The following is a 24,823-nucleotide window of genomic DNA, read 5'->3' on the forward strand; positions in this document are numbered from 1 at the left end:
CACTCCATTCCTCTTATATAAAATTAATGCCAAAAATTCTTAGTGTTGAGAGCCTAGAAAAAGTTTGTTTCTTTTGGCAATTTTTACTCTCCTTATTAGATAATGATAATGACAACTCCATAACCAATTTTCTTTACCTTTTTGCCTCAGCTTCTTGTAATTTCAAAGTTCAATTTATAGTTATGCCAAGTACCTTGTACATTTTTTTGCTTCTTTTAACTATTAGTATTTCAATGATACTTTTAATTGTCCTGTCATATATAACACATATATAGGTCAAAAATATTTTAGTTTTAGTGTTTTATATGGTTTTAACATTGTATGTAAACTAAAATCCTTCTTAAAAACTGTAGAATCTTGTGAAAATAATTCTTCAAATAAAGACCTCCTCTCCCTTCATCATTTTTTCATCTCATATTCTTACTGTTTGCAGTAGTACTTTGCATTTTGTAGAACATATTTAATACAATTTTAATGAACTGAATCTATCTGAACACCATTTTAAGTTCCTTTCTCCTGCTGACCTTCAAACATCTTCAAGTCATTCCTGCTTGTCTTTTCCCAGTTCACATGGGACTCAGTCCTCCTGAATGGTAAGAGTTAAGACTGCTCAGACCCACCAATCAACAGTCATCCAATGACATTAATGCCATTCCAATTCCAACCCGCTTCTTGCCTCTTTCCTGGTCTAGGAACAGTAATACAATCAAGGTTCATTTTAGGAAAGTTCAATCAATTGCCTTATGGTTCCACTCATCCCTTTTATTTAGCAGTCCAAAATTCCCTACAACTTCATATGTGCAATCTTCTCCTATTAGAATGTTAGTTCATTGAGGTCAAATCCTGTCTTTCTTTTTATGTTTCCATTCTTATTGCTTGGCACAAAGCCAGGCAGATAATAAATACTTAATAAAAAAGATCTCTTTATTCATCCATTTTCAATTTAGTAATTAACATATTCCTTTTCATACTGTTATCCAGCTCTCTCTGTGTTATTTGCATTCTTTTTTCTAGTTTATTTAACTATCCACTATGAGTATTTTGGGCCTGAAATACTCTTTCCTCCTAAAACCTCAAAGAATTCCTCTTCTTTCAAGATGCAACTTCAGAATCAGCTGTGCCCTATTTTATGTTTATTTATATTTAATTTGAATATTTTACATTGTATATAACATGTACTTGTCAACTCTCCTGTTATAATCTAAATGTCTTAAAAATGACAGAATTTTTTTTTTTTTCAGTATTGCAGAACCTTACCATAATAATGTCCAGCACTTAATGAATGCCTTCTCTCGGTAGCGCAATAAGCTAAATCTTATATTCCCCAAAGGATTAAAACTTCTGAGAACAGAGACTATTTTACTTTTTTACATACATATACACTGCACTAAACTTGGGCTCAAATCCTACCTCAGAAATTTACTACCTTTCTAGGCCTCAGTTTCTTTATCTGTAAAATGAAGTAATTAATGTCAATGGCCTGTAAGGTTCCTTCTAGCTCAAAATTTATGATCTACTTTTTTAAAACAATTATTCTTTATCAACATATTATTATATTATATAATTATATACTATATTATTTACATATAAATGTGTTGGCTTTCTAGACTGTTTCAAATTTTTTTGTACTTTATAAATCTGGGAACACAAAATTGTATTTAGAATATACAAGGAAACATCTTGCAATCAAAGGCTAACATTACAAATGTGATAATTTTTCATTTAATGTACAACACAAATTTATCAATTGGAAATTTTATGAATGGATATAAATTGTCCTTTGGATTAAAATATTAATGTTTGAGCATAATTCTATTGTTTATCTTCTAAAAAGAGTTTTACACAGATCAGCATGTGTCTATGAACAATACCCCTTTCTTTTAATCAATTACTTTTCATCTACTTCTGTTTTCTAGCAAACCTAAAACCTAAACAGGAAAAAACCCAATTTACATTTTCCCAGTTACCTATTTCACCACATTTCCCCTTGCTTGCAGATTTGAAGTCGAATCAAGGATTTGATGACTATGTGAGTCAATATAAATTACAGAAAGCAATCCAACAACCAAATGTTTGCATATTGTTAAAATACTAAGTCACGCAATTTTCAGATGAAGAAATTGAAACTATTACCACTCACATGAAAGAGTGTTCCAAATCACTATTGATCAGAGAAATGCAAATTAAGACAACTCTGAGATATCACTACACACCTATCAGATTGGCTAAGATGACAGGAAAAAATAATGATGAATGTTGGAGGGGATGCGGGAAAACGGGGACACTGATGCATTGTTGGTGGAGTTGTGAACGAATCCAGCCATTCTGGAGAGCGATCTGGAATTATGCCCAAAAAGTTATCAAACTGTGCATACCCTTTGATCCAGCAGTGTTTCTATTGGGCTTATACCCCAAAGAGATACTAAAAAAGGGAAGGGGACCTGTATGTGCCAAAATGTTTGTAGCAGCCCTGTTTGTAGTGGCTAGAAACTGGAAAATGAATGGATGCCCATCAATTGGAGAATGGCTGGGTAAATTGTGGTATATGAATGTTATGGAATATTATTGCTCTGTAAGGAATGACCGGCAGGATGAATACAGAGAGGCTTGGAGAGACCTACATGGACTGATGCTAAGTGAGATGAGCAGAACCAGGAGATCATTATACACTTCGACAACGATATTGTATGAGGATGTATTCTGATGGAAGTGGATTTCTCTGACAAAGAGACTTAACTGAGTTTCATTGGAGAAATGATGGACAGAAACAGCTACACCCAAAGAAGGAATACTGGGAAATGAATGTGAACTATTTGCATTTTTGATTTTCTTCCGAGTTATTTTTACCTTCTGAATCCAATTCTCCCTGTGCAACAAGAGAACTGTTCGGTTCTGCAAATATGTATTGTATCTAGGATATACTGCAACATATTTAACATATATAGGACTGCTTGCCATCCTGGGGGGGGGAGGGGGGAGGGAGGGAGGGGAAAAAACGAAACATAAGTGATTGCAAGGGATAATGTCGTGTAAAAATTATCCTGGCATGGATTCTGTCAATACAAAGTTATTATTAAATAAAATAAAATTAAAAAAAAAATACTAAGTCACGGTATTTATCCTCTTGATATGTATTCCTAAGGCACTGATTATTACCACGATTTATAGATGAAGAAGCTGAGGCACAAGAACTTAAAAGTAACATAGCAATTCAGTGTTAAAACTGAGCTCAGAATCAGATCTCCTAAGGTCTAGGGACACTGTCTATTGACTCTTATTAAAGAGTCCCCTGAACTTGTGTTTTTGAGCTACCATAATTTCTAGAAACACTGGATTCAGGCCAAGCAGGAGACCCAGAATGTATCGAGGATGAAAGCTCCCCTTGTTGCACTCCAAAATTGACTCTCTGTATGTCTTTGGGAGGCAAGGCAGGCACCAGCCAGTCTGAGCCAGGCTGGGATAATCCTGGTGCAGCTGAGGTTCTTCAGAGATAAACAGACCCTCCCAACTGCAGAGTCTAGCAATCCCCAAAGTTAAAGAATGAGAGTTTTTGCCATTTCCTGGCTCCTCCCCAAGGAAAGTGGTCTTATCTTTTTTCCTATCTTTACTATATCATTCCTCCTCCCAAATCAGACCTCTACCTAGTATTTTCTCCTCTGAAGACTTCAGGGAACATTTTGGGTTCCACATGTATGTTTATTTCTCTTGTAATAAACCCATTTTTCACATAAGTCCTGTGATTGTCTGTTGACAGATTGACATTTCTTTCTACAATAGGTATAATGAAGGGAAAATGATTTAAATAAACAATGAGCAAAAATACTGAGTAAATGGATACTATAGATTGATTGTTTCAGTATAAAACTAAGTGCTCTAAACCTGCATTTTTCTGAACAAAACATTGAGTTTGTCATTACTTCAATTCATAAACACATTTTTTACAAATTAATAACAAATGATTTCATAGACAGCAAAAATAGATCATCTCTATTAACTGGAAAAAATACTCCATCTCTAGGCCTCAACTTCTTCATCTATAAAACAAGGGAGTTGACTAGGGGACTTCTTTTGTAATCTAAATCCTAGAGTAATAAATGTGTGATATTTAAATGGTATTTAAGTTTTATAACTTGCTATATATTATCTCATTTAGAACTTTCTAACAAACCTGTATGACAGGTACTGTTGGTATTTCAGAGATTTAAAAATAAAAAAAGCTTTAAGAGTTTAATTGATACAAAAACATAATTATCAAATGTCGAGAACAGATCTGTGCCCAGTACTCTTTACACCACACTGTGTAGGAGTTAATATTGGAACAGGGCATAAATTATTATGTGTGTATATATATATATATATATATTTGTTGTAAATTCACAAAAAAAGCTATTCTGATAAATGATTATAAAGTCTATTTTTCTGAACTGATTTTACAATTTTTTAAAGAGTCATTTAGTAGCTATATAAATATAACTAAGGTACAGAAACTAACCTGGATTTCTTCCCAAATGTCTTCGTCCAATAGAGTCGCTGCTGTATGGTGCTGCAATGGTACTATCAGGCAATGCCCTTCAGTAAGTGACTGACAATTTGGCAAGCATAAGTAAACCTAGGGAGGAAAAAAAATTAAGTTCTAAAAATTAAATGTTACTACAATTTATTTCCCTTTTTAAATTAACACCTCTTGATATTATATTTAATTCAAAATATATTCTCTTCAACTTCCTTATCCAAAGTGTCATTGTTTAGTCATTTTCCAATCAAACTGTATTGATACTTTGTTTCTAGTTCTTTGTTACTATATAAATTTCTTTGATGAAGACTTTAATGTATACAGGACCTTTCTGTCTTTTACCCCTTTAAAGTACATTCCAAGGAAATATCTGGGTTAAAGCATACGGAAATTTTAGTCACTTTTTAAGCACAATCCCAAATGCAATTTATTTTCAAACGTTGAAGTACTGGATTCAATTGGGGGGGGGGGGGGGGAGAATGACAAACTGATCTTCACATGTCAGATAAATATGACTATTTACTGCCTCAACTAGACTACCACTGCAGCAAGACAATGCTATTATTACTCTCTTAACTGATACTGTACTAAACTTTAAGTAACACCTATTCCAAATCTCTCCTCCTCTCATACCACTTACTAGAGACAATTCATTCTGAACTTCTTCCATATTGCTTAAAACTCCTTGAAATCACCTTCCATTTTCTCCTCCTTCATTCCAATCTCCAAGGAAGAGATGGTCTGTCTGTTCTACATAGCTAACCCCTCTACTTGTACAAACAATTTAATCCCTCCTCATTTTCTCTTGACATTACATTCATCTCTCTCTCTCTCTCTCTCTCTCTCTCTCTCTCTCTCTCTCTCTCTCTCTCTTTCTTACACACACCCACACCCACACCTACACACACACACACACACACACACACACACACACACACACACACACACAACCTTCAGTCTCTACCCAGTGAAGTCTCATTCCTTCTCCTATTCTTAAAAATCTTTTGTTTGGGCAGTGAGGTGGCACAGTGGATAGAGCACCAGCCCTGAAGCCAGGAGGACCTAAGTTCAAATCTAGCCTCAGACACTTAACACTCCCCAGCTCTGTGACCCTGGGCAAGTAATTGGCTCAGCAAAAAAAATAAAAATAAAAAATAAAAATCTTTTGTTTGACCCTATCTTCCTCCCTCAAGTTATCAATCTATATTTCCATTTCATAGTCAAATTCTTAAAGAAAACCTTCTATACTCATTGTTCCTATTTCCTCTCTTCACTTTTCAATTGTTTATAATCTGACTTTCAACCTCATCACTCAATTAAAATTCCTTACTCCTAAATTACCAATAACCTCTTACTTACACAATCTAATCTTTTGTTTCATCTTATCTTTCTTGATTTCTTTTGCAGCACTTGACACTAGATCCCAAGAAAATCAAAGAATGATCAAGAAAATCCCAAATGAAGTCACAAAAAGTTGGGACATGACAAACAACTGAACAATAACTACTCACATGGGTTCAATTACCATAAGAGCAGCTAAAATCCAAATATATGTAATAAATATATCCAGCATTAGTTTTGCTCTTGAAGTCTAGCTGTAAAAATCAATTGCCTATTAGACATTCCAAAGTGGATGACCTATAAGCATCTCAAACAAAATTTTTTTTATAAGAGAATTCATACTTTTCCCACAAAAATCCATATTTCTTCCAAACTTCTCTATTTCTATTAAAGAAATGAAATAAAATACAAAACAACTATGAAAATAAAAAATAAATCTCTGATTCAGCAAATTTTCTATTTTCATACCTTAATACCTATTGCAACAATAAGGTGTTTGGGAAGCTGAGAACTATCAAAACAATATGGACACTTCTCCATTTGTGCAGCAAACTTCTGATGCTCTGAGATTGCTTTTTTCTTCTGTTTCTCCTCATCACCACCAAAACATTCCTTCTTAGCTGCTTTTGAGACAAACATGTCATCCAAACTATAATATTCTTTATCGGTTTTTTCTCTCAGCTGAAAACACAAAGAAAATTATGTTAACGTATTAATAAAAAATATACAATTTTTGTAATTTTACTGTATTCTAACAAAGAAACCTTGTAGCTGAAGAAACAACGATAGCACATGGTGCACGCAAAAAAGAAAATATTGGCAATCAACTATAAATGTGTAAGAGCTCAGTTCATAGGGAACCTCACAATGTCCACAAAAGATACTATATGTAAAAAGTACAAACTTACTTGATGAAATAAACGTTTATGAACTTGTACATGAAACTGCCTATGCCACTATTTCAAACTTATATTTTAAGACTGAAAATAAATCTTTCCCCAAAATTGGAACAGACATTACCCCCACTCCTCATACAGATTTACAAACCCAATATATTCCCTAGTCTCAGTGTGATAGTTGTCAAATAATGGAATCAGACAAAAATTACAAAACTCTCCTTTTTCTTCATGGATGGATGAATGAGGAATAGAGCAGGAATAACACAGGTAATAGACAGTAAAAGCTTTAAACAATGATATTGTCTTTCAAGGACAGTTTACATTTAGTCTTGACTAAAATGAACTAGATATCTAATCATTTCCTCTCTCTCTCTCTCTCCCTCTTGCTCTGTTGTGAGGAAATTGGGGTTAAGTGACTTGCTCAAGATCACACAGCTAGAACATGTTAAGTGTTTGAGGCCAGGGTTGCATTCAGGTCTTCCTGATTTCAGGATCAGTGCTCTATCCACTGAATCACCTAGCTTTGAGATTTTAATTAGCATATCTTTATATAGATCTGAGACCTGGTCAGCCAGATGGATTCTACCCAGCTCCTCCTCTATCCCTCCCAATAAGCCCCCTCCCTTGTTTCTCCCCTTATTGCATAGATACTACCGCTGCTTCCTAGAGACTTTAAAAGTTGTCTATTTCAAAATATAAGCTGCTCATTCAATTATGACTCTTCATTATAATTGCTTGAGTCCATGAAGTTATTTTCATGTAAATAAAATAGTCCTTCCCTTTGTAATCTGTGATAGATGCCTGACTTGATTTTTTAAGGTTGAATGAACCATAACCAAATTTCTATTGTGCTGTTTTTAAATATGCTTTTCAATTATGCTCTCTCTAATCTATTGCACTCTCAGATCTACATCTTACAACTTCTGGTGCCTATTTTACTGCTTCATTTAGTCTGTAATATCTTCTCTTAAATAAAAGTGCCTTTTGGCAAGGAGAAAGCTCTTGTAAATTTGTCACAAACCATTTTCAAAAACTGAAAAGGAAAAGCATGCTACCAGAATACTTTAATGAGACAAATATGCTCCTAATACCTAAACGAGGGAAGGACAAAATACAGAAGGAAAACTACAGAATAATACTGCAAATGAATATTAATTCAAAAATTTTAAACAAAATTCTACCACAATACTGTAATTTATCCAAGAAATCATTCATTATGACCAAGTTAGAATTACAATATAAATGCAAAGATGGAGTAAAGGGGAAACAATCAATATAATTAATAATATTAAAACTAAAAATATCCCAAACTACATGATTAGCTAAAAAGATGCAGAAAAAGCTTCTGACAAAGGACAATCCTAATGTATGCTAAAAATTCTACAAAGTATAGGTACAAAGAGAGGGCCAAAGAAATTTTGTAGTCATGGGGATCCTAACTCCTGTGAAATGGAAGGATAACTATAGATGTTTAATAAAATGTAGTAGTTGATAAAACAATCTGAGGTGGAGTTTATCTTATTTATTTTTTGCATTTTCTCCAATACTTAACATTTCATACATATTAAGTAATTAATAAATATTCTGTGAAATCTTTTAGTCAAGCTTATGCATACCATGCCACTATGACTGCCTCTATTACTTCATCTCCCTTTTAATATTTTCTTGCCCAACTTTAATTAAAGTATACTCAATATGAAACATAATATATTTGGGAGATATTCTGTGGCAATTATAACTTTCTGGAACAGTGCAAAATCTTATAAAACAGGGTTCACATCTTTAAGTAGCTTTTAATTAAGAAAAAATCAAATCAAAAGCATGCATATTTCTCATGATTTCAGAATACTAGTATAACTAGTAATCTTGATTACAAAGATTGATTTTGAATGACATTAAAAACTCTAATAAAAAACTTTACATTTCTACTTTTTGTTATAAAAAGTTTGACATGCAATGCTATTAATAATGTTTTAATATCTTTTCAGTTTACTACTCTCCTACACTAGCTTTATAATAAAAACAGGAAGCTTTATAGTTTTAAGATCTTCAAAGTATATGAAGTCCCTACATAACAACAAATGAAACTGAAATTGTAAAAAGAAAGATCGTTTATTGTTGATTTCATTTATTTTAATTCAGGGAATACAAAGTTATTCCTAACTTATACATTTTTAATTAAAATATCTTCGTCATTAGTAATACAAAGTTTATGACAGTACTTGCGTGGCAAGCTCTCCTTCATTTAAATTCAATTTACTTGTGTGTTATGGCATCTACCTTCCTGATTACATGATCCTCTTCAAGGACAAACAATAGTCTTGTTTCATTTGAATAAGATACCTTTCCAAAATGAACCCAAGAAAAAGATACTATATTTATTTATGAACCAAAGGAAGATGCATTATATTGTTTTATTTGTGTAATACCAGAGAAACTGAGGAATGACAGAAATTTGAGGGTTTTAATATTTTAATAGAGGAGAATTTGGTCTAGCAGCTAAATAAGACCCATGTCTAACCCTCAGATGGCTGAATGGGACTCTTGTCTCAAAGCATCCAGCAACAAGCAAGTAATTCCAGAGACTTTTATAGGGTTCCAGCCATCAGGAAAACAAAAGCAAGGGGGAAGCAGAGCACTAGATGAGTAGAAATCCCAGGAAGGACTATAAATTTTTAATTCTGACAGGTTGGGGGTCTAGAAGATGGTCTAGCAGGAGACTGGAAGTTTGGGCCCAGGAGATACCCTAGTATTTGAAATAAGCCATCTCGAGTTTATGAATCTTTGGAATGCCAGAGTGACCAGAGCTCCGCAGCCCTAAATATCTCAGTTCTAATGTCCAGGAAAGAGGGGTTGCCATCAGGGAAACTGAGGCAGAACAATTCAGGGAAACAGGCAGGAAAACTGATGTATTACAATCCAGGGAAACTGAGGCAGGGAAACTAAAGCATAATATTTGAAAGGGTAGTAAGAATCAACAGAAAGACAATGTGAGGTCAGGAAGACCTGGATTCAAGTCCTAACTCTGATACATTCTAGTTATGTGAAATAAGTTAAATCACCTAAATTCTCAGGGCTTTAGGCATCTAACAATAATTTAGCAAAGTAGCACAATGTATAAAAGGGGAGAGAATTTCCACAAAAACTCCAGTGACCCAAACCAAAACAATATAAGATTTGACCTTATAAATAGGAGTAGACAACCATCTAGCTGATTTCATTGTAGAAGTACAGAAGGCCCACCACACCATACATACCCATTCCTTGTCAGGCTGAAATTCTACCTCTTTATAGTTTCTTTTTCCCTTTTAGCCATTATGATGCCTTGATCCATACTGAAATGAACAGAATCCCTGGCAGGAGGATACCTGGGCAAACTTCCCCTATTTCAAAATTTTATCTAGGAATGATTCTGCTCAGGATTAACACTAGCTATCTTTTTAATAATGATAAAGTCTAATTATAAGCAACTCAGTATTCAATATCATCCATTATTGCAGATTGAGTCAAAGCCTTTAAGTACATAATGATGAAAGTATGAAAAATAAGACAGTTATCTTAAAGTAAAGATAAATTTGATCTCATGGGTAGAATTTAAATCTGGTGAGAAGAGACGCATACATAGGTATGGATCTGGAAAGGTTCTGTAAAAGTTCTGGAAAGGTATCTTATTCAAATGAAACAAGACTATTGTTTGTCCTTGAAGAGGATCATGTAATCAGGAAGGTAGATGCCATAACACACAAGTAAATTGAATTTAAATGAAGGAGAGCTGTGCAAAGTCACCATTCTCATTTACTCCTCCCGCGTCAGCCAAGTACAGTGACAAGATATAGATCAGGGCTAATGAAGATGGTCCAGGACATCTTGGCCCTAGGCCAAGCCCCATTAGGTCATTGGTTGGGTTCAAACTGGCTTAGAATGAATGTAAATAGCAATTGTCTCAGTTTTGGCCAGAAACCCTGAGAGCCTTTCATTCACAATTTTTTTTTTTTTAACTAGGTAAAAGAGGCTACTCTTAGTCTTATTTATTATCTAGTCCTAGTCATTGTTTGGGTGCTGCTTTAATCAAACTGAGAAAAATGAAAAGAGAAATAAAAAGAGGAGTTAGATTCTTGTATTTCAAGAAAGTAAGTTCTAATGGAGGAGAGAAGTATAGAAGAAAGCATCTATGTGAAGATAATGAAGACAGAAACAGTAGATATTTTCAATAAAATACAGATCACATGGTCATAAATGTTTAGATACCCTTAAGAAACTGGGAAGGAAGAAAATTCTGGCAAAGAATGAAAAAGTAGTGATGAGGGACTTCAGCTATCTAAATATCATCTATAGTTCTTTCTTTGGTCTCTCCTACAAAAGAATTGTATGAATATTTAATTACAAAGATATTAATATGAATGTTGTGTTTCATATTTTTGATTTCTAAAAATTTGATAAGCTTTCATAAGATAAATTTGAGTTTAGTACACTTACCTATTTACTAACAAATAGATAATTATCTGAGTTGCACTCAGTGAAACTTTTAAGGTCTTGATTTGAGCAAGTAATTATTCATCCTTGAAAAGGTAGAGGAAGCAACAAGAATGAATTTTATTCTAGAGGTAATTCTTAATGGAAGGGATGAAGGAGTTGATTGTTGAAAATGATGTGAACATTTTGGAGACTGATCAAAGGAAAAAGAATGGAGCACACAAACTCTAAAATAGTCAAGTTTGACTTTGAATGCTAGCAAAGTTCTACAATGTTTTACTAAAAGAATAATTAGTATTTAGCACAGGAAGTGATGATTCAAAGAGACAACATGGCTTCAGCAAGAACAATCTTACTTCAATTTTTGATCAATCTCTATAAGCTTATTGAGGACAAACATTACTTCCTTTCTGTCTTTATAACCACAACACCTAGAACTGGGTCTTACATTGAGTAGGAGCCTTATAAATCCAATTTTAACTCCCACCTCCCAACTTGCCAGCTTCTTTATACATATTATCTTCCTTCATTAAACTATAAGTTCCTTTAGAGAAGGAACTGTCTCTTTTTCTTATTTGTATATCCATCACTTGGCACAGAGCAGATGTTTAATAAACGTTTAGTGAATAACTATGCTTTCACTAAGTGAAGATCTAAAAAAAGGTCCTATACTTTCTTGCTATCATTCCTATGCCAGGAAATTAAATCTTGATCTAACCCCATGAAATAGAAACTCTTAGATGATATACTTGCTCCTAAAAATCATCTCATCCTAAATCATACAATTCTGTCACATTAAAACATCAGCAGATCTCTGATTGGTATGTTATAATTTTAGCTATTAATGCATCATATAGAAAATTAAGGAAAAAAACCCTCCATATTAAAATCCCACTTCATTGAAAATATGGCAATTGTAAGGATTTCTTTAGCTCCTGGGTGATTTTAGTCACATATGTTGATTTTAAACTTATTATCATTTTCACAGGCAATTCTAGAAATAGGAATATATTCTTTGAAATCTATAAGCAGCCTTATATAAGAATGACTCACTTTTAAATAGAGGATATTTCTTTTGAAAAAGAACCCACATCAACTTGGCCCAGCAACACTGATACTATGACATAAAGATCAGAAAAACACAAAATGTTCCTTTTACAAAGAATAGAAGTGGCTTTGCTGCTCAGTATCCAAATGCAAAACACAATACAGAATCTGTGACCCACCAATGACCCAAATCTTTGAAAAGCTTTCTAATTATACATTTTGATTGCATAGTGCCACTTACCCACTAATTGGAAAATAACCTTTAATACTACTACCCCGATACCTAAGATAAATTTATGCTCACAAGGATACTTTATTCTATAATATACCATAAAGCATTTTAAGTTATGACTACCATAGTCCTTATTTTTTAATAAAGACCAGGTTAATATCATTATACAGTAAGAGAACAAAGTTATCATTTTCTCACCTTTATCACTTTCTTACTCTACTCATAACCATTCCAAAAAATAGTTTTTTGAATGAGATTAATGGAAACACAAATTAAGCAGCTTTCCCTCATAAATTGAACTAGTGTAAACCTAATTAAATTGGGTTAAATTGCTTTGGATTGAAAATGTACTATGCTAGTATACAATATATTAGTATGTATATATATAAAATGTGTTTGTTTAGTGTGTGTGTGTGTGTGTGTGTGTGTGTGTGTGTGTGTGTACACTATATCTAGACAATATACTATGGATAATATACTAGTTTAGACCACATAATACTGGCCTGAACTGGTAACAGAGAAGAATGATAAATAATAGAGACCATGGATAGTAAAGAAAAATGCATTCATCATCTCAGCAATGCAAACATGACACAATATTTTAAATTAATTACCTCTATTCAAACCCCAGATTTTCCACTTATTACCTGTGACCTTGGGCAAATCACTTTAGTTCTATGGATCTCAATTTCTTTGTATGTAAAATTAGGAAGTACAACTAGTGGATCCCTGAAGCCTAATCTAGTTCAAAATTTCATGCTCTTGTGAGAAAGATCCATGTTAAAAGAAGAAAATAAATAGAAAAATAGATGGATGAATATCTGAATATGTCCCTCCTTCCTCAGACTCTTGAGAGATATGTCTAATAATTTCTTCACTTTCTAGATATTTTATCTATTTCAGGAACTTGCACCCTTCTGCACAGCTTTATAAAGGAAGGCATATATAGTAATGAATAGAGAAAGGTTCTCAAAACCAAAAGACCTGGATTTAAATCTCACTTCTGAAACAGTGTGGTCATTTGACTCTGGACAATTCATTTAACTTCTCAATACTAGAATTAATGCTGATTTACATTAGGACAGGGAATTTTCTCACTGAGGAGTTACTTAGACTAATCAAATCACAAATCTACATATAAGGTTACAAATAATTTTCCCAGTCATTAATATGAGTAATTGAAAGTGAATTGTGCCTAATCTTATTATGATTATATTATATAATATGTAACAGGCATATTACACATATAAGTATAATAATATAATTATAAGATTATAGAGGCATCAAAGAAGAAAAAGCATTAATAATTTACCTATTTTTAGTAAACAAGCAAATGTACTAACTTCACATTTATTGTCAGGAAAGCTGCCATATTTTTAGACATACAATTATGGCACACAAAAATCTATATTAATATCTTAGTCACTGGAAATTCATTTTCTATTATAAAATTTCACAGTTACCAAAACAGCAAATAAAAGGCAATGGTAATTAATTACAAGGATTCTTTTAAATAATGTGGGAGTCTGAAATTAACACTCAAATACTAGGGATATTCACAATTTCCAGGGGAAAATATAAGGGTAATTTTACCTTATCTTAAACCTTAATTTAAAAGAAAAAAAAAGTTAATAAGGTATACAGGTAATACCCAGATGTCAGTAGGACTAGGTCAAAAAAAAAAAAAAAACTAACCTAGCTATTCCTAAAGAACATTTCAACAAATAAAACAAAATAATATTGTACCAGAGATTTATTTTTATTTGTAAAAAGTCTGTTCAAAATGGAACCAGATCTAGACATTTTCTAAAATGATGGGTTTTTAATATGATCATTTTTTGGACTGGACTTGTGATTTCATTGATATAGGCAGATGGATAGCAGCTCTGAAACTAATATGCTTATAAAGTTATTGGGGAAGTGAGAATTTAAGTGACTTGTCCAGCATCACAAAAAAAGTATGTATAAGAGGCAGGTCTTGAAAGCAAGTTATACTAATTCTGAGGCTGGGTTTCTGGCCTCTATGTGATGAGAAGTCTATCTAAAGATAATAATATTGTAGCAATATACTATTCAAATTTAAAATGAATGCATTAACTTATTCAGGTAGTGTCCACATTCAGAAATTTAACAATTCAATAAAAAACAAACATTTGTTTAATGTTCTATGGTTAAAAACAAGTGATAACATCAGGTCTATAATTTAATATCTCCCTAGATTCACACAGGAGATGAATGAAAAAATTACCTTATAAAGAAGAAATATTTCCCTAAATTTCATTCTAATAATTTTCCTAAATGTGACCAAAATTTCTGATCTTGAGACACTTATTATCCTTCAAAATTAATCTATCATTAAAATGCTATAAACCATTGGCTGTTAACTATAGTCACAGTCACTCTATGTAAATTTCTCTTCTTTAACTTTTATATTCTTCAACAGTATTTTTTAAAAGTACTTTTAAATGGCTTTAAAATATTCTATGTTAGTTTGTTTCCTGATAATGAATTTTAAAAATTAGGATTCAATTACTGTTCTGTAAGAAATGACCAGCAGGATGAATACAGAGAGTCTTGGAGAGACTTACATGAACTGATGCTAAGTGAAATGAGCAAAACCAGGAAATCATTATACACTTCAACAACGATACTGTATGAGGATGTATTTTGATGGAAGTGGATTTCTTTGATAAAGAGACGAACTCAGTTTCAATTGATCAATGATGGACAGAAGCAGCTACACCCAAAGAAAGAACACTGGGAAATGAATGTAAACTGTTTGCATTTTTGTTTTTCTTCCCCGGTTATTTTTACCTTCTGAATCCAATTCTCCCTGTGCAACAAGAGAACTGTTTGGTTCTGCAAATATATATTGTATCTAGGATATACCGCAACATATTTAACATATATAGGACTACTTGCCATCTAGGGGAGGGGGTGGAGGGAGAGAGGGGAAAAATCGGAACAGAAGTGAGTGCAAGGGATAATGTTGTAAAAAAATTACCCTGGCATGGGTTCTGTCAATAAAAAGTTATTATAAAATTAAAAAAAAAAATTAGGATTCAGCTTTTAGAAAAAAGTGTCTGATATATATACATAAATTAAGCTAAAAAAGTTTACTTCTGGTAGAAAATAATTAACCTTTAAACATTTTGTAAAAATTTATAAAATGGACTGATATATTAGAAGATATAAAAACATACATCTTTTACTAAAAGATAAAATAAATATTTTCCAATGTCTGATGAGATATCTAATTCCTCTATGTTTACATTTATACTTTTTTTATTTAATAATTTTCTTCCGATTTCCCTACATTATACAGCCTTACCCACAGAAAAAATTTTCTATCATTTCAGTAATTAAATGCATGAAGTTAGTGCTTATACTGCTACTAAAATTTACATATAATGCTCAAAGATCTCAATGGATTTAGTTTCTTTGGCAATATTTACATATTAAATCTTAAATGATAAAATCAAAAACTTTTTATTCAGAATATATTTTGAGAAATGGCAACAAAGAGCAGTGATCAATATAAAGACCGGTCACAGTTATATTTCATCAGCAGTTATTGCTTATTCACTCAGACAACTTCTAAGGTCTCTTCAAAGACTGAATTTATGAACCTGTATAAAAATATATACTCTATAAGAAAAAGAAAATTAGACTTGATAATTAAAAGGTATAGATTCTATTCCTGAGTGCCACAAATTATCTCTCTGACCTTGAATAAATTAACTCTTTAGGTCTTGGTTTTCTCATCTTAAAAGTGTAAAATTATTTCCATTGCTAAAATTTATTATTTCATGAAATAAAAAAAACATTTTTGTGCCATTACTACCGGAAAACAAAAATGAGGAAAAGTAGACACCTCACAATCAAAGTAACACAGTACCATGAAATTAACAAAGCTAAGTGGCACGTTGGATAAAGCATTATGGAGGATGCTGACCAGCTGACCTCCAGAGATCTGGAGTCAATAAGACTGATTTTTAATTTGGCCTCAAACACTACTTGAATAAGCCTGGACAATTCACTTAACCATGTTTGCCTCAGTTTTCTTATCTGTAAAATGAACAAAGGAAAGAAAAGGCAAATACTCTAGTATCTTTGCCATGAAAATCACAAATGAGGTTATAAAGAGTCAAGATAGAGGAAGATGCTATATAAAGACATAAACAAAATCAAGCAGAATATAAGTGACAATACCAAATTGATATTATATCATTAAAAATGTTTCATATTCAAAAACCATTTACTAAAAAGCCTTCCTTTCCTAAAGCCTAAAGCATACAAAAAAGATGGACAAGGAATGGATAATGTCCTCAAGAAACTTAAAATTCAAAAGATAATATACACACAAATAACTAATATAAAGCAAAAAGTCATAAATATTTTTAGAATAAAAAAGTACTAAGAGAGTTTAGCATGGTAGAAATTATTTCTATTTCAGAGTTGAAATGAATTTTTGTTTGAATTGATTCAGCTAAAATCAAATTCAATTAATTCCTTCATTAAAATACCTGTTTTTCTCCCTTTTCTTTCTTTCCCAGGGCTAACAGATTAGAACAAACCACATCCAGAACCTTTTTATCATATTTACCCACCTCAATGTACCTTGAATCTATTTAGGATTCTAATGAGAATTTTTTTTTCCCCAAATAAGAATGTGAATATATCATGATCATTTAATCTTTTCCAGTCACATATTTACCTTTCCTAGTTACTCCCTAATTAATCCCTATGTCTATTTTAAAGTTTCTCATAGTGGTCTTTTCATGGCTGATTAAAAGCCTTTTCTTCAATCAGTCTATTCCACTCTCATTATTCCAAAAGATTTTAAGTTTTGCAGAGTGAGGTACACTAATTGTAAACTTTACCTCTCCCAAAGATAAGAGGATGGAGTATAGAGGGGTATATAGATTAACCAGAATGGATTAAGATTAATAGATTAATGGAAATTGGATAAAGAGTGAGACAAAGGGTAGAGGAGATTATAAGGGAGGGATTCTGTGGACCAAGAGGGTTGGTTCACTAACAGCAAGGGAAGGTAGTGGGTAGAAGTAAAGCAGAAGAGTCAATAGAGATAGAAATAAGAAATATACATATATGTATCTACAAAAGAGATATACATTGATCAGGAATATAATTTATTAGAAAACAGAAGCAGGAACATTAATCACTGATCTCAGCCAAAGTTAAAGCTAAAATAAATTCAATCAAAAGAGAAAAAATAGGGAAACTACATTGCTAGCCATATAAATCAATTAGACTAGTTAAAATAACTAGACAGCAAAAGATTGAAATATTATAATGGTGTAGAAAATGATGAATTGGTGGATTTAGAAAAATATGGAAAGATGTGGACTTATGAAGGATTGATGTTATTCACCTTCAGAAAAACAGCAGAGAAACAAGCATAGTATGGCTTTACATAAATGTATATGTGTATATATGTGTATGATTATAACTGTCTGCCACTGTGAGAAAGTAGTCTCATCAATGAGATAGCAGATCTATCAAAATGTATTCAAGAGCTGATCCAGAAATTAAAGATATAAAGAACACCGTATTTACAAAAGATAACCAAAACACTAAAATTCAACATGTGCAATTACAACACCCAAGTACATCTTCTTTTTATCAGGTCCAAAAACATCCTCTTCTTATCTAAATGACCCAATATCTACTTTCATAGACGTCAATGAGAATGAAATTAGCAAAAATCTAAAACTTTTACAATGTCATTTGACTTCAATTAAATACCTTACATCCATTCATCCAAATGCCAACATCCATCTCTTCCAAGATATAAGGTGAAAAAGTCTTTCATATAAATTTTATCATTCAGATTAATTTATTAGATTAATCAACTTAAGATATATTTTAATGCCTTAATAAGAAATCACTACAATCTGTCCTTGCAATGAACTTTGAGAAAGTAATGACAAACTCAGCAAAGGTTTTTACCAAACTGTCTAACTATTTTGGATGATACTAAGCATTTTAATTCATTCTATATTCTCTTTATCATCTTAAAATTTTGAGAAAAACACAAGCTTGTTGAAATATTATATATTCAAAAAATTAATAAAATGCTACAGTTAATTATTTGTTTTGGTGAATGCAATAATACAAAGTAATTGTAAAGTGACTATTGAATATATAGGAACTGACATAGTTCTCTATATTTTTAACTTTTATATTTCTCTATACCAAATTCCCTAATTCAAGTTTATCCATCTACTATGTTCATTTTTTAAAATCTTATTTAAACAGAGAATATGCAAGATAAATTTTTAAAAAGACATATTCAAGAAATTTTAAAAGATATTATTTGTTTCTGCAAAGTTTTGTAACTCAAAAAAAGGCTTGAGCCAATATAATTTTTTTCAAAACATAATTGTTTTCACTTTGGAATTACAAAAATATATATTTCCTGCACAAATTACATATTTAGCAAAATTTTTAGCATGATACTGACAACCAGTTCAGAAATGAAGTCATCTATAGATATAAGAACAATATTTGCTTGAACCTACATCTTCCTGACTTTATGTACAGACAACTCTTCATAGAAGCAGGGTAGCATAATACTGTCCCTGACATATTATCTGTGTGGCTATGGATAACTCAACTAATCTCACAGTGCCAACAAGGTGCCTATCTCTATAAACAGTAAGAGTTTACACACAGAGGAATCTCCAGACTGATGGAATTAGACATTTAAAACAATAATAAAATCATCTCAAATGTTTAGTGCAAATAATCTCAAATGAACACTAGAAAGCAATATTTTGTGAAGTTGATGATGATGCTTTGATTTTGTTCTACTTAATTTCTACTATTTTGTTTGTTCAGCTGAGATAGTATTTCATGCAAATACTTATAACTTATTTTATATTCACGTTAATGTCACATGCTGTATCTGTCATGATGGCTGGAATCATGTATTTATCTTTATATTTGCCTAAGGAAAGAGTATAATATTCTGTAATTAATAGAGATTTATGAAATTAAAATAAAAACTACATAAAAGAATGTAAAGAAACAAAATTGTTTTTAAATTTTTAACTCAACAATGTTCTTGTGACTGTCAAATAATTAAAAATCATTACTTCTGGGGGCAGCTAGATGGTGTAGTGGTTAGAGCACCATCCCTGAAGTCATGAGGACCTGAGTTCAAATCTGACCTTCGACTACTTAACACCTCTACAACTGTGTGACCCTGGGCAAGTCACTTAACCCCAATTGCCTCAGGGGGAAAAAAAATCAATTACTTTTGTTAAAATAATCAATTTACAACATACCTATCTATCTATATATAGATAGACAGATATAACTGATAAAGGTTATAAACAGAGAAGAATGAACTAGAGATTGTGTGATACACATACCCAAATCACACGTGCGCGCGCGCGCGCGCACACACACACACACACACACACACACACACAATTATTTGTCAACAAAGTCATGAAGATTTCAATTTTTTTAATGGGACTCTAATTTTTAGCAGTGTTCTGGTTTTAGTAAAATTGAACAAATAATACAACTATGCAGTATAAGGTTTCATTAAAGTAGGCAAATATAAATGATCAAAGCTAGCTGTTACACAGGAAGCTACACAATATTCAAAGAGCATAAAATAACTACTTATTATGAAAATGTTCTACTGCACAGTAACAAACAGTGATAGTTATTGACTATAATTAACAGAAAATGCAATGGATCATGAATTAATTCCTTAAGATTAAGAATCCTAGTGGATTCTAATAGGCTTACTGAGAAGGCATTTAAATTCAAGTCCATCTCTAAAGTGATTATCTTTTTTATGGAAGGGGAATAAATATTTATTAACCACCTAATATATATCCCAGCACCATACTAAACACTTTACCAATATCTCATTTGATTTCCATAACAATCCTAGGAGATAGGTGTATTATTATCCTCATATTGCAGTCAAAAAAATTAAGGCAAACAATTTAAATAACTGGTCCAAAATCACACAGCTAATGACTGTCTGAGGGTAGATTTGAATATGCACAGTGCCCCTTTCAATGTATTACCTGGTTGCCTAAAGAATTTAAAGAACATCTCTTACCTGCTACACCACCATGTTCCAAGAAGATCACTATTATATAAATTTTATCATCTTGCAAATTCCCATTACACTTGGTACTCCACCTTATCACTAACTCTAAAATCTCCATTTTAAAAGAAAATTCAGCTCAGATATCTTTGGATCATTTCTTTACTGGCACTTCTCTATCATGCCTCCCAATCAGTACCTCCTCTTTCTTGTCTTTTTAAACCTTGTTTATATTTCTTTTCTTTGCTTTTTTTTTAATTGTTGAAGCTTTTTATTTTCAAAACACATACATAGTTGTCAATATTTACCCTTGCAAAACCTCATGTTCCAAATTTTTCTCCCTCCTTTCCTCTTACCCCTTCCCCTAGATAGCAAGTAGTCCAATATGTACTAACTATATGTAATTCTTCTACACATATTTCCACAATTATCATGCTGTACAAGAAAAAAATCAGATCAAACAGGAAAAAAAAAAATGAGAAAGAAAACAAAAAGCAAGTAAACAACAACAAAAAGTGAAAATATTATGTTGTGACCTAAACACTGTGTCCCCACACTCCTTTTTCTGGGCCTTGCTTTTATTTTTAAGTGTTGTCTTCTCCCATTAGATTGCAAGCCTCTTGAAAGCAGGAATTGTCTTTGATTTTTCTATTTACACCTCCAACTCTTATTAGCATTGCATCTGGCACAAAATAGGCACTTAATAAATATTTATTAACTGATTGAACATTTTCAACTACTTCTTATCAAAAATATTTCTATATCCTCTAAACTTTTTTCTATCTCATCTTCAAAGGACATTTGTTTTACTGAACACCACTTTCAGTTTTCATCCCCCAAATAAACAAAATTTTAAATTATTCTAGATGTCAAGTCTATAAACATAAATATCTCATAAAACTGTAATAGTTTCTAAATTTAACAACAAAAATAAATGTACTCTATTTCATTCTTTACAATTACCACTTTTCTCAAACACTGAAGGCAGGTCTTACAGCTTTAATATTCACACATCATTAGGAGATCTGCGTTAGGTAAAGACTTTAATATATTCATAATAATCAGATAAGATTCCATGGTCTTATTCCAAAAGACTTACTATGGAAAATGTTATCCAAAGAAAGAACTATAGAATCTGAATGCAGACCAAAGCTTACTATTTTCACTTTTTTTAATTTTTGTAGCTTTTCCCTTTTGTTTTGTTTCTTCTTTCACAATACAACTAATGTGTAAATATGTTTACATGAGTGCACATGTGTAAGCTATCTAAGATTGTTTTTCATTTTGGGGAGGGAGATGAGAAGAAGAAAAAATTTGGAATTCAAAATTTTATTAAAAAAATAAATGTTGAAAACTATCTTTACATGATAATTGGAAAAAACAAAACCCCATTTCAAAAGAAAAAAAAAAAAAAAAGAAAGAAAGATTCCATTTTCTTTTCCTGTAACTAGAATTCTCATCATCCTAAATTCCCGAATGCACGACTCAACCCACAATATTTTTTTTCACATCCTATTTTTCTGCCAAGAGCTAACAAGTATAGATCATACAGAACAGTAACTTAACTATATGATTAAGAACAACTTAACTAACTGATAGACAAGGCAAACCAAAGATACAGCCAATATCTGAGGAACTCTATAGATGAGCAAAACCAATTCCTCCATGTAATGTACCTTTCATATAATTAAAGTCCCAGGGAAATCAATCTCCAAAATATGTTTGCTATCATGTAGTTATGAGGGATTCAGAAAATAGTGAAAGAGACAACGAATAAAAGAGTCTCCAAATTAAGTGATGGATAATCCACAAACTGGGTAGGAACCTGGAAAAAAGCAAGAACATGCTTACCTTCGATGCCATCTTCATGAAAGCTCTATTTTGATCTTCTGCAGTTCCCATCTTTTCATTTTTAACCAAATCCTTTAAGCTTAAGTCATCATCATCATGAAAGTATCTGACTCGTTCCTTATCTATGTGTGTTGTTACCTAGGGTAAAATGAATAATTAACTTATGAGAACATAAGATTTCTCATATATCAAAATAATGAAATAAAAACCAAATCCAAACATGGCTTAACAGTTTAATTTAGCATAAATTGGTTGTAAATTTTTCTTTTTGTATCTAATCCACTTTGTAAAATTTAATAGATGTCCCAGGATCACTTTATGATCATTCTATTGGCTGCTAGTGACAGGAAGTGAGAGAAAGCAATAATGCTAGCATTTACACATAGAACTTCAAGTTTGCATTACATTACATTATATAAATTATCTCATTTGATCTTCACATCAATCTTGTGAGTTAGGTTTTGTTATTATTACCATTTTACAAATGAGGAAACTGTGGCTAAGAAAATATAAACAACTGTAAATATGTGAGGCAGGATTTTCCTGAATCAAAGTCCCAAACATTATCCACTGTGCCACCTAGCTGCCCCAATACAATACAGGCAAATTATCTAACTCTCCAATATTTTCACAATGTTTACTGTTTGTTTGTTTTTTTTCTGTTTTCAAAATCTCCTTGAGGTCACAGGATCACATCTCATTCATTGTGTTATACCTTTCATTACAGTAGCACAGTTCTTTGTACTAGAATATAGTATTCAAATTCAGGATGGTAGCTTTAATAAAGACAATTCACAATGTAAGAAGAGAAAGGAAAAGTTTTTAAAATAAGAATAACAAACATTATGTAACACTCACTATGTGTCAGACATTGGGCTAAATATGTTACAATTAATTCATTTTGAACCTCAAAACAACCCTGGGAGATAATTGATATTATTTCCATTTTTCATTTCAATAAACAGATTAAAAGATTATCCCAGAGCTATACAGCTAACAGCTGGTAAGTATCTGAGGCTGTATTTGAATTCAGGTCCTTCTGACTGCAGGCCCAGGACTCTATCCCTTATTGACCTTGCTACTTCTAATCTATTAACTTTCAGAGTAGATTCCTCCACAGATCTAACTTTCTGTCCCCCATCTGGACCTTCGAATAGTTAGTTTAATGTTTGTAGGACTAATACATTAAAGTACCTAAGATCAGCACAGAATGGGATATATGAAAGAAATGGCAATATAAAATAAATGATTTGGGGAGTAATTAATTTGTTTAGCTTGCTCTATTCAAATAGGTTATTTGGAGATAATTATTTTGCAAAAGAAATGTTTAAATTAATATTTTAGAGTTCAGTTTCTTGAAAACAGACCTATTACTTATAATTCATTTTCATTCTTCATAATACCATGCATATCTGGGCCAAATATTAAGAAGTTAATAAATATTTGTTAGTAATCATATGATAACAAAGATTTGAGAGTATTTACAAGTAATTCTGTTTTCTTTGACCATTAAACGTTATAAATAATATTGAAAACCATTTGAAAATTAGTGTCATAGGAGATGGAGAATAGCATTCATATGATAAGCTATCTCATCATTAAATTGAATTTGCTCTCTCCAAAATTATCAGTGACCTCTTAATTGCCAAAGGGAATGGTCTTTTTTCAATAGTCTTCTATCTTGACCTCTAAGCAGCTTTTGACACTGTAAATCACCATTTTCTGCTTGATATTTTTTCTCTTTTCTCTAGTTTTCGTAACAGTAGTCTCTTTGTTCTGCCTTCCACCTATATGACCATTCTTTCTCACTCTCCTTTGTAGGACCTTTATCCAGCTCACATCTGTTCTTGACTTTATATTCTCCCACTCTCACCATTTTTTTTTTTTTTGATGCTTTCATTGACTCCTATGGAATCAATCATCTTTTCTACACAGATAACTGTCAGATACAGTTATCCACCTCTTAACCTCATTCCAGATCTCCAATCTCATATTTTCTTCTGCCTCACAGGCATCTTAAAGTGGATATTCCAGAGACATCTTAAACTCAACACGATCAAAAGTGAATTCATTATCTTTCCCCTTAATTTCTCCTATCTTACAAACTTCCCTATGACTCTACAGGGCACCACCATTCTCTTACTCACCCAAGTTTGCATTCTAATTATCATCCTCAACTTTCATCCACTTTTTTCCATCCCCCATATGCCATTAATTGTCAATTCCTATTGATTCTATCTTCCCAACATCTCTCATAAATGCCTCTCTCCTCACAATACCACAAATGCTATAGTCCCTCATCACATCATACCTGGACTACTGCAATAGTCTACTAACTGGTCTTTCTGTCTGTAAAAATCATTAATTAA

At 32.1% G+C, this 24,823-nt stretch overlaps 1 protein-coding gene across 2 annotated transcripts in view; it reads right to left on the reverse strand.

Moving 5' to 3' along the window:
- Positions 1–24,823, reverse strand: part of CWF19L2 (CWF19 like cell cycle control factor 2) — a 121,292-nt gene that overhangs the window by 37,833 nt on the left and 58,636 nt on the right. For both annotated transcript variants that reach the window (XM_051986920.1, XM_051986921.1), the window contains exons 12-14: positions 22,455–22,592; positions 6,323–6,535; positions 4,493–4,609 (exon numbers count right to left, since the gene is read on the reverse strand). In XM_051986920.1, coding sequence (XP_051842880.1) covers positions 4,493–4,609; positions 6,323–6,535; positions 22,455–22,592 — 468 coding nt within the window. The remainder of the gene's footprint in view (positions 1–4,492; positions 4,610–6,322; positions 6,536–22,454; positions 22,593–24,823) is intronic.

Source organism: Antechinus flavipes, chromosome 3, assembly GCF_016432865.1.
Source record: "Antechinus flavipes isolate AdamAnt ecotype Samford, QLD, Australia chromosome 3, AdamAnt_v2, whole genome shotgun sequence".
Taxonomy (NCBI): Eukaryota; Metazoa; Chordata; class Mammalia; order Dasyuromorphia; family Dasyuridae; genus Antechinus; species Antechinus flavipes.